The following is a 12,171-nucleotide window of genomic DNA, read 5'->3' as shown; positions in this document are numbered from 1 at the left end:
TTGGTGTGGCCGAGATAGAACCCGCAACCTTGTGCTTAGCAGTTTGAAAAGACTTGCGTTGCGATTTAGAAGGAATCGGTGAGCAGCCAGGCTGGCACCACAATCTATAGGATAACACCCCGGCAATTCCCAAGCTGCGATTCCTGCAGTCGATGCACCCCGCTGCAATTCCTTGTGGTGGACATGCTGTGGCTGAAAGCATCCATACCAAGCACTAGGACCAGGCACGCTACGTCAAGTCGAGACCAGACCTCTTTGAGAAAAGGCCACGCTGTACTGTCCTCCTTTCCTAAGCACCTGCTCCTGTGACTTTGGTGGAACTAGTCAGCTTCTCAACTACTGAGCCACGTGGCCTGCTTGAGCACACCAAGGAGACAACCGCAGTGACTTTCTAGCTGCACACGAGGATGCTGTTGGAATGTTAATAGCTCAAGTGCAGCGCTGATAGTTTGTGTTCAGCTGCGCGCCTGGCAACTGTGGCAACTGTGGCAAGTGGCCGGGGGAGAAAATAAAGTAGGTTCGTTTTGGGTTGAGAGCTCGGCATGTTTCTTTCTGCTTCGCGGGCCTGATGACCTACTTCGTTTCCCGGTAGTCACCAACTGCCCCGGCCATCCAAATTTGTATCTGGTGCCACTCGATGCCTTCGTGATCACAACCTCTACATTGGAGCAACCACCCGTGGCAAACCCTCCTCAATTGTGCTCGCCTCGTGCCTCAACGATGTAGCAGCCTGCCAAGACCAAGTTCACACGGGCCGCTGCATGACGATGGCATCGTCACCGTTGAGCTGCAGAGCCTCTCGTGCATCTAGCTTGGGAAACGGTTGAAGCTGATTTGTTTCACTACAAGACGCAGCACTTCATAGTCACTACAACACAAGGTGTCGTTGTTATCATAACCCGCGGGGTCTCTCTACGATCATGCTGAGGCATAGACCCAGCGTGAATCAATCGTATTGACTGTACTGAGGCATGCTGTGTAGCACCTTTGACTGCATCCTCATTTCAGGCAAACAAAGAGGGTATCACTGCAAGATGTGTGCAGATGCATTGCGAATGCGTGTCAAGCAAATTTGTTTGAGACTGTTGTCAAGAGCTGCGAAGTGACTGCAATCTCAGATGGACGGCACAGAGGACAACCAGTTCCGGGAGAGTGCCACTGAGGCAAGTTTCTCAAATGACGAGGGCAGCAAAGGCTACGAGGACCATCGAATAGATGTGTTCACTGTTGGCTGCTGCCACTGGTTATTTGGCATAGCAGTCTGAGCATAACAGTTTGAGGCTACGAGTGTCTAGTCTCTTGTCATATAACAGTCTCTTCCCTCCACATGTTAATTAATGTAACCTGCTGTGGGGTACGACATCACAAACAAACATTCATAGTTTAAAAACACTACAAAAGAAAGCCTTCCAGCATATTATCAATGCTCCATTTGAGCACATACGCTCGAAATATTTCGCGCTCTTAAAGTGTTGCCTATTGAATACTTTTATGAATATAACCTTGTCTTGAAAAGTAAAAGATAATTTTGGTCTAACAATATGGTTTTCAGAAATTTGTGCAACCTAACTGAATCAACAGAAGTGCCGTACGAATTTAGAACCCTAAATCAGTGGGTATTGTCTTTCTCAAGAACTAATTAAGGTCTCAAGCAATTGCAGAAACCAAGTGCCGAGAATACCTAAACTTGTTATATGCTTCTCATACTGAGCTGAACACGATTACAAGAAAGACACTGAAAACAAATTTAATAAATAATGGTTAAAGTTTTATAAAGCTAAAATTTGCAATTCTGGTTACAATGTCTTGAACCTTTTTTTATTTTCCCTTTTGTTCCTTTTTTTTTTATGTACCACTGGACAATGCCAATACTTCACAATAAAAACCTGTACCACATAAATCTTAGCATGTATCTACATTTGCTACATTTGTGCATGAAGAGCCTTATATATGTGCAGGTAAATGTACTTTTAAATATAGATGTTTGTATATGCATAGATGTGAATATGTTTTGTATTTCTGTAAGCCATATTTATATTAGTATTTGCTGTAACTGATGTCAAGGAAAGGGGAAGGAATCCCATCAAGCTGCTTTTATGCAGCTTTTTGTTCCTTGCTCTTGCATTTTTTCTTGTCTTCTTTGTAAGAAAAGGAGGGAAAATGCGGAAAAAAAAGTTGAAAGTAGCTAATAAGCCCGCCTTAATAAGTGTAAGGCACTGTGAATAATACATGAGTAGTGCAGGCCTCACATGAGTAAATATGCTGTGCATTTGTCACTGTACGCTCTGAAATATGCAAATTGTCTAGACCCATCTTGCCAGCTTGCACTGACTAAGTACACTCTGCAGTCCACAAAAGAAGTCACTACCTGCTCCATACAGTCAGTGACAGCCTAAGCAGTGGCAAATACAATGTTCCATTCAAAGGAGATGTGCCAGCTGATGGCATTCGGCTCTCACTTCGCCGAGGGTGTGCAGGTTGATGGAGCTCAGGCTGAGGCCACGTAGTATACTAGATGTGTTAAAAACTCCCGAGATTGTGATCCAGTATCAGCCAAAGATCACTTCACTGAAAAGTGCTGCTAGACAAGTCCCAGAGTGGCAAACACTGATGACAGTAACGTAATGGGTGCATCTGGAGTGACCTGCGCAAGGTTTTATTCGGGCTACATTTACATACACCTGTGTTTGTTCACTCACTTTAGTCTGGTTTTTGTGCACAGCCAGTGCTGCCTCCAGCGGGCTTGCACCAGAAACAACCTAGCCTCCGCCAACAGAGCAAAATTATCAGCGAACATTTTGTTGTGAGACGCTTTTATGACAATCACCTGCCTCCTTCCCTTGCCCCTGTTGAGGCCAAGTGCTTATAAACGTGCCTAGGCCAGAAATAAACATTCTTTTTGGTGCTTTTGTCAACACTGAAGACACTGCAGTGAAGCACAATGTGTTGTACACTCACCTGGTCTTTGGTGAGCATGAGGCACATGTCAGCATCACTTGTGTTGGACCCAAAGCCAGTCAGTGAGGATCCCACAATGTACAGGCCGCACACTGCACCAAAAATCCACATTTCATCATTTAGAATGAACAACAAAGCACATCTTTATATTGACTTCTCTGAGATTGTTTGTGATACAACTTGGGACTTTCACTGTATTACCTAGAGGGAAATCTGGCACTGCTGCGCTGTGGTATATGCATGGGAATGCCGGTATATGGTGACTTGGGATTGGCATCGTTCTCGGACAGCCAGGACACCTTGAAGACACACCTGGCTAGCAGCGTTTCGTCCGTCACAATGATTCATTTCCCACTAAAACAGCACATAAAGAGCTGTTTTAGCTTTATTATTACACAAAGATATGTTTTGTTTAATTATGAGGACTTGTTATTGGATGTACAATTATATCAAAGGTAAAAAGTATCAGCGAGGCGCTTAAGTTGGAGGACAGACTAAAATTCACGCTCCCATTGGAACAGTTTGTCGTCTGTTCTTGCTTTTATTTGCTTGAATACGCACTGTGGGTGAGTAAACTTGATGGAAAGATGTAATATGGGTGAATGAAAACCTTTTATGCAGGTACTGAAAATACACAGCACGAGAAGGAACACGGGGACGAACAGCAGACACGGACAAGCACAGACACGGACAAGCGCTTGTCCGTGTCTGCTGTTTGTCCCCATGTTTCTTCTCGCGCTGCATATTATCTGTGTGAATAACCAACTAGGCCACCACTTATGAAGATTTTATTTTAAAAATGCATTATCTGTGTAGCCATATCCACATTTTAGACGAAGCCTTGTACAACACCAGCCAATACGAGCCTCATTTTCATGATAGCACAGTGCTTCTTAGAAAACTCCCATAGATGGCGGTGCCAGATTCCCCTCTAGTGATATGGCTTGTAATGATTAAATGTAACGATTGTGGTGAAATAAAATCATACTCAAATCTTAAACCTATTATAATACCCACCTTATAAGCGATATAAAGGGCCAGACCACACACATGCGTTCCTCGGTGACACACAAGTTTATGGGGGCACAAATAGTGCGGGATTTACCGGCTCACAGCTGTGCTCTCTCGGTGATGTCATGCGAGTGAGAGTGCCTTCTCGTGCTCATCTAACAACTCTAAAATGAAAACCATTATGGTTTAGATATTTCGAGGTCTGCGAGTGAGCACGCACTGGCGAGCGTCGTCGTAGATGCTAACCACCATTCCTCGCAGCACGGCACAACAGGATGTCGGCAAGCATACGTGTGGTCTGGCCTTGAAGTTTCGACAAACAGTGCAGAGACAAAAGTCCTTTCTGCTAGCCTTTTGTCTCTGCACGTCTCCATTTTTCTGATGCGCTCAAACACATCTTTGTCATTTTTACGAGTGTATTCAAATTCAATATAGTCAACTCCCCTCTGTGAGTGCATGTGACAACCATATCACGCAATACAGCACCAGGTATTCACAATAAAAAAAAAAAAACTTTTATTTCCGTTTGGCCACTTTTCTTAGTCAATCAATAAATGCAGTTACCTTTGTCTGCAGCTACAACTTGACTGTATTACGTGCCACCTCATCTTTGACAGGGCGGTATTCTTGCACAATCACTTTCAGAGATAGTTTCACTTTCACCAGATTTTGCGTGACTCTGCACCGAATGCATCTGCATGTGCGGCTGACGGTGTTTGTGGCGCTGTGCCAAGCTCGCTAGCTTCGCACAGTGCGCAGAGCACTGTCGGCCGTGTTTGGTGCCGAGACAGACCGAGTCCCAGGAAATCTTGCGACGGTGACCGCCTGAGAAAACCAACCCCGATCTGCTAGAGCACACCTAGCAGTGCAGTGCAACACGAGGAGACAAGACGATACCAAGGCGGTTAGGCCCCCCAAGACGCTGGCTGCACACCACTACTTTGTTATACAAGCAAGGCCGATATAACGTAAAACTATTCCAATCTGTTTTTATTCCGAATCTGCCTTTAGCCCTCCATGATAGGTCAGAATGGTTCGAGTCCAGCCCATATGGACAGAGCCCAAGCCATTTTGACCTATGGCTATGGCTAACGGCCGATTTTGAATAAAAACAGATTGTAATAGTTTCACGTTATATCGGCCCAAGACTGACGAGACAGGTGGCTGTACTGAGCGAGCTGGCCACAACCCCCAGTAGATGAGCCCACCCCACTTAATGGGCACGCAGCAACAACTGCTGGCACTTTTTTTTTTCTTCTTTTTTTTGTCTTGCTCACTTCTCTCCTTTGCTTCCTTTTCTCTTTTCATGGACAACGCAGTGCAGTAGGCTCCCTGCCTCTCCGATAATATGGGCGCTGGTTTCGAAAAAAGAAAATAACGCACTACTATATGGAGTCTTTCGTCATGCACGACTGCATTTTAAGCGGTATGCTAGCACAATGAACTCAATGGGAAGTGATCTAGCTATATCCAATCCTGCACTGTAAGCAGCTACATTATAAATGGCCTATGATGTGATGGCAAGAATTCATAGGAATGAAAGAATGCTTGACACTTTCGGCAGCAGAATGGTACTCCAACGTTCATGTCCAGCGCTTGATGAAAAAGGCTGGGCAATGAAACATCAGGTAGGTTGAGGGTTCTAATCACAGATGTAGCACTAGTGTAACAGTGATTTAAGGCTTCATTTTCGAAATGTTTCTAAATAAAGCTACCGTTGTAACCAAGATGTGTGCCATGTCTCGAAATATTTGTCATTAGCACGAGAAGGTAATGAAACCAATAATGAGCACAGTGCTCCTTAAGAAAGCCTACGTAATGAAAGTAAGCAGAGCTTGAAAAGGGCCAAGTTGTTCTGTTGCACTGTGGAAGGCACACACAAAAGTTATTAGAAAACAAGGAACACACGACAAGCGAAGTGCAGTGAATTAGCGCTTTCCGTGACCCTGAGCCAGCTTCAGTCCCACTTGTACAAGCCATAAATCGCAAACATTGGCTGCTATTTCCTATGCCACTCACAGATTCGCCAAATGTCCTCCTACAGTGTTCTTCCCAAATCAGGCCTATCCTCCACGTTATCCCAACCAGGCTGAGTAGCAGAGAACCATAAACAACCAGCTGATTTGTTTCAACCGCTACCATGTGCGACGTGTCGCTTGGCTCTCGATGCTTCGCATGGCAACCAAACAGTCGTTTTGAAAATAATGCTCAACACCACCAACAACTTCTGCTATCAATGGGCTTCTTCGATTTTCCACTTCTGGCTACCCGCGGGCTGCCAGAGCCAGCCAGAGCGCCTTCGTTTTTTACGGGCCCACCGTTTTACTCGAGCTGGAAGCTTCTGGCTACCCGCGGGCTGCCATAAACAGCCAGGACGATTTTGGTCTGGCAGCTCTCTGAAAGTTCTCTGGCCAGCAGACGATAAAAAGAGGCGATGAGCACTCGCCGCCATCCTTGTGGGGACTTGACGGATTGCAACGCGGCGCTTGAGAACTTTTACCTCGCTCAGCCAACTGGCTTGCGTCGAACGCTAGCACACGCCGCCCCGGCTGGCGTGCTTTTGGACTCGCGTACGTGACGAAGCGATTCCCGATGTCGGCGCGGTGCGTAGATCGCTCATTGCATTACTTCTAGCGTTATCTTACTAGGATTCTGACGCACCGTTCCGCCTTGCGAGGTGGAGCCATACGAGCGGCAGCGAACCATTTGAAGCTTTCTTTTGTTTGTGTCCCATGAATGCTTCTTCTCGGCCGTGAAGAGCGCGCTGCGCTCTCGATCATGCTTGCATGGTATCTTCATCGTGTTCCGCGCAAGTTGTCGAAGTGGAAGACGCTCATTCCTGCACACTGCGGTGCCTTTTCGGTTCATCTCTTTTTCTGGTGGTATCCGTTTTCACATTGCTCGCGCATATGCGGCGATATGTCTTTTTTCTGCAGTTAGCGTAGGCATCGCAGCTGTCACCTTCTTACTTGGGAGCCGGGGGGTTGCGCGCAGGCGTTACCCTCGATGGAGGAAAGATATGACTGGCAGCACAGCAAACAAGGATTTAATATGCACAAGAACGGTAAAAGCACGAGGCACACATAACTAAAACCATAATTTAACAAGAATGCTCGCTCAATGTAAAATACAAAACTCTGACTAAATACAAAACTACCAACAAATACTCTATTTGGGTTTCGGAGCCTAGCTCCGTCTTAGTCTCTAAGTCAGTCTTAGCCCTGACTCATCAAAGTCTGGCCACCCTAGCCCCGGCCTAACTGCGCCGCAATGTAGAAATGCGGGTTCTTACGGACTGTCGGTTTGGAGTTCTTGTCGTTGAGTCTACGTCGTGCTCGTTCGGAGTGTTGCTGGTGCCGTAAGTTCCGACGATTCGCGATTCCGTCGACCTGACCAAATACGTGGCTGGTACCCCGGTATTCCATTCCATTCCATTCCTTTATCTCAGCACTCATCCTTGAATGTACAAATGCTAGGACAGGAGCAAAAAGCCGCTATTTTAAGCGGCTTGACAAAGGCCCCTGCCCCTAAAGTATTTGGCAGCAGAAATTTTGTGAACTTTTTTCACGTAACAATACATAAAGTACATTTTGAAAAACATACACTATAACCATTTTTTTACCAACAATACACGCCTTTTCCCTGCAGAAATTCGAGATTTATGTAACGTCATGAAGCAATACATTTTTTCAGGTACATAAGAATATATAAAAGTACTTTCACATACAAGACAAAAACAAAATTATTCCAAGCAAGAAAAGGAAACGCAAATAACAACATATATTATTCACATGCAATCGCACGGCTAATGAAGTATTCTTTCAGAATTCAACGTGAAACAGTCCTAAGATCCACGTTTTCTTTTTCAAGACTGTTCAGTAATACCGATATTCGGCACGATAGTCTGTCCTTCCCATGATTAGTTCGTGAAAAAGGCACCACCCAAGTTTCTCGCTCCCGAATGTCGTATTTGATGCGATGAGGTTTGCTTAGATTACAAAGATCAGTAAATCCCGTATGGCCTCATTTTACGCTTTCTTTATATTTCATAGCAAGATTAAACTGATAATTGTAATGAAATGGGAGCACATTAAACTTAGAAAACAAGGTCCTTGTATGACTGTCGTAAGAAATACAAGCAACATGGCGCAATGCTTTTTTTTTTTGTAAAAGAGATAACGTCTGAATGTTTTTTTGTGACGTTGTCCCCCATACAAGACTACAATAATTTGCATGAGAAATAAATATTGTGTTATACAGCAATAGCCGTAGTTTTAACGGAAGGACATATCGAAGCCTACAAAGCACACCGCATGCTTTTGCCACACTTGTTGCCACGCATTCTACGTGTTTGTCCCAGCTTAAATGCTGATCAAAAATCACTCCAAGTGTTTTCACGTCCACGGTGACGTCAATTCGTTCTGATCGATAGAATATGTTTAGATTACGATTTACATGTCTTTGGGCGGGTGCAAAAAGGACAGCTTTGGTTTTTTGAGAGTTAATCTGTAAAGAATTTGCTTTACTCCACCAATATAGTTTATCAAGGTCAGTGTTTGCTAGTTGTGATAAGTTATCAACATTACATGATTGGAAGAAAAGACTGGTATCATCTGCATATATTATATAGTGTGGTAAGTTACTGATGTTTGTTAAATCATTTACATAGAGGTTGAAAAGTATAGGCCCTAATATGCTCCCTTGAGGAACACCAGCTTCTAAATTCGGGTTGTCTGAGTATTCGCCCGAGATGCAAACGCATTGTTTCCTATGGGTTAAGTACAACCTTAGAATGTCCAGGGGTAATCCACGGAATCCGTAATGTTCGAGTTTTTTTAGTAGAGTGATATGATTGATCCTATCGAAGGCTTTGAAAAAATCAATAAATACGCCTAATGTTAATTTTTTTCCTTCATAGCCGTTCAAGATTAAATCCTTCTGTGTTAATAGAGCTAATTCAGTCGATCGGCCCCTACGAAACCCAAATTGATGCAGCGATAATAATTGATATTTTTCACAAAACGACACAACCCTTTTACAGATAACCTTCTCTAAGCCTTTTGATATGACAGGAAGCATTGATAACGGCCGATAGTTTGACACGTCATTTCTGTCCCCTGATTTGAACACAGCAGTAACCTTTGCCTGTTGCATTTTTGTAGGGAAGACACCAGTAGACAAGCAAACATTGAATACGTGGGTAAAAGCGGGCACTAACAAGTCTATTGCAAATTTAATTGGTTTAATCTGGAGACCATCAATGTCACGTGCCTTACTGTTCTTTAAGGATATAAAAGCAGAGTAAACCTCGTCAGGTGTCGTAGGCTCAAAAAACGCTGTATTTACACAGGGCGCACCCAAAAAATTGAGAGCATCTATATTGTGAGCGCTTATCACTAAATTTGTAAAGTGTTCATTCAGACGATTTGCTAATTCTATACCCCTTAGCTGCTTCCCATTCTCTGTATTCTCGAGCTCTTCATAACGACTTCTGTCGCGATTTATGAGCTTATTAAGCACACGCCAAACTAGGTCGCCTTTAGTATCCGCATCACTAAACAGTTTTTCCAGATAGCTTTCTTTGTATCTCGAAGAAACTTAGTTACAAAGTTTCGGTACTTCTTAAATGCAAAAAGATCATCCGGGCTTCTTGACTGCACAAAGTGAGAGTATAATTGTTTTTTTTTATGAATTAACTTTAAACACTCATTTGTTAACCAAGGTTTGCGTATCTTTCTAGATGTTTTTACCTTTTTAAATTTGAAACAACTAGTGTACGTATTTTTTATGATACGCATAAGCGTATCGTAGGCCATATCAGCGTCGTTACACTCAAATACGGGCGTCCAGTCGACACTTCGAAGTTGGTTTCGAAAGTCATTCATTCTTCTTGGATTTATTTCCTGCATGACGAAAGATTTACAATGGTTTCGTTTCGCTTTAAGTGTATTATTTCGTTTAGAAAACATGTATATCGGTAAGTGATCACCTAGATCAGCAACAATGATACCAGCATTGATATCTTGCATTGGGCTATTCGTAATAAATAAGTCGATAAGGGATTCAGAAAGGCATGTGACTCGAGTGGGTGTTTCTATCCCGTTCGCACAACCAAAGCAATCAAGGAGTAAGATCAGATTGCGGGAAACTATTCGATTGCAGTAAGATTATATTGCAGTCACCGCCTATGTTTATATAAGCACAGTCTATTCTGGTAAGCATAACACAGTAATTGTTCTAAAAAGACTAGAAAACTTTCACTATTTCCATCAGGTGGTCGATACAAAACAGCGAAAACATAGGATCCACATTGCACTGTAAGCGCTTCGTAGTCCGGTGTGCTTTTTGAGAGATCTGCAATCAGGTCACATGAAAGCCTTTCTGACACCATCTGCATCACACCTCCGCCACGGCGGTTTGGTCTGTTTAGAAAGAAGCTTTGGTATCCGGGCAAGGAAATAACGTCATCTTCCGAGTTGTACCACGTCTCACTTATCATTATTATGTCAAACCTGAACTTGAATTCGTTAAGAAATGCTTCTATCTGATCGTGTTTATTACGGGCAGACTGAACATTAAAGTGCAAAAAGGTAAGAGAGTCGGCGTAAACAGGACGAACTAGGTTGCGTGGCAAGATCATAGCAAAATACGATAAAAAAAGTGTTCGTTGCCAATCATCACTAGCAGATTTTAGCTAGGTCTGCCTCGCATGTAATTTTAACCACACCAGACTCTTCCGTTTTTCGCGCGAACACTTTTCCGTCCCTCACCCATACAAAGCGCCATTTCATTTCCGTTTTGTTTGCCACAGTCATGCCAAGCAGTTGCTTTAGTTGAGGGCACAAATGCTCGTTCACGAAAACACACTGCTTGGAAGAAAAACCAATGTCTTCTGCGGTGATCCTTGCTTTTCGTGCTTTTTTGATCACATCATCACGTTTCGACCGACGATTGAAAGACACAACTATGTTCTTATCAGTATCAGAATTCCGCACAGGAACACGGTGGCAAGCATCGATATCTTGCTCAGTTATCAGCACGCCAAGCACTTCCCCGACCTTCTGCAGAACGTTCCCAAGGTTCTCATTCTGCAAGCAAGGAACACCTTTCACCTCAATATTCCTATTTCTCGAATATTGATCCTGTGTCAGCATCTTTAATGAGTTCTGATACACTTGCTTTCTCAGCTTCTCAATTTCTTGCAGATGAGGCTCTTGTGCTGCTTTTAGGTCGGCATTTTCTTTTCTAAGTGTTTCACATTCTGCTTTCAAGGCCTCATTCTGTTCGCTAGTGAATTCTACACTTTGCTTGAGTTCTCGAAGTTCCTTACGGAACTCACGTTTGAGATCCGCAATTTGCCGTTTAAGTTCATCATTTCCCATTTTGAGCAGCAGCAGAAACACACGGCAAACAAAAATACGAGCACCTCAGACAAAAGTTGGCAGCAGGGCAGCAGAGCAGAAATGCAGACTATAAGCAATAAAAAAATAACAATTTCCAACCTGCAGAGTAGACAAAAGGTAAGTGTCAGCTGCTGTTGCTGCCTCTGCTGCCAAATGACGGCGAAGGGCCAGCAGAGCTCCTTATAAAGGGCTTGCAAGGCAACCGACGTGACGTAGATCCACGTGGTTTCCGCAATCAGTCGTAAGCAGTCCAGGTAGGCAGCGATGCAGCCGCTGGATGCGTCCGTGCAGTTGCACTCAAGGTACGATGCAACCGCCCACCGTCTTCTTGATAGTCGTTGAGCGTCTGCAGAATCTGCAGAGTAGACGAAAGGTAAGTGTCGGCTCCTGTTGCTGCCTCTGCTGCCAAATGACGGCGAAGGGCCAGCAGTGCTCCTTACAAAGGGCTTGCAAGGCAACCGACATGACGTAGATCCACGTGGTTCCCGCAATCAGTCGTAAGCAGTCCAGGTAGGCAGCGATGCAGCCGCTGGGTGCGTCCGTGCAGTTGCACTCAAGGTACGATGCAACCGCCCACCGTCTTCTTGATAGTCGTTGAGCGTCTGCAGAATCTGCAGAGTAGACGAAAGGTAAGTGTCGGCTCCTGTTGCTGCCTCTGCTGCCAAATGACGGCGAAGGGCCAGCAGTGCTCCTTACAAAGGGCTTGCAAGGCAACCGACGTGACGTAGATCCACGTGGTTCCCGCAATCAGTCGTAGGCAGTCCAGGCAGGCAGCGATGCAGCCGCTGGGTGCGTCCGT

At 44.4% G+C, this 12,171-nt stretch overlaps 1 protein-coding gene across 2 annotated transcripts in view; it reads right to left on the bottom strand.

Annotated features, from left to right (window-relative positions):
* The window catches only part of LOC119444241 (poly(A) RNA polymerase GLD2-like), a 190,205-nt gene that overhangs the window by 105,411 nt on the left and 72,623 nt on the right, over positions 1-12,171 (bottom strand). For both annotated transcript variants that reach the window (XM_049663228.1, XM_049663227.1), the window contains exon 5: positions 2,959-3,050. In XM_049663228.1, the coding sequence (XP_049519185.1) occupies positions 2,959-3,050 (92 nt within the window). The remainder of the gene's footprint in view (positions 1-2,958; positions 3,051-12,171) is intronic.

Source organism: Dermacentor silvarum, chromosome 3 (assembly GCF_013339745.2).
Source record: "Dermacentor silvarum isolate Dsil-2018 chromosome 3, BIME_Dsil_1.4, whole genome shotgun sequence".
NCBI classification, from domain to species: domain Eukaryota; kingdom Metazoa; phylum Arthropoda; class Arachnida; order Ixodida; family Ixodidae; genus Dermacentor; species Dermacentor silvarum.
Note: the sequence above shows the minus strand (reverse complement) of the source record. Positions and strands in the feature narration are given on the sequence as shown.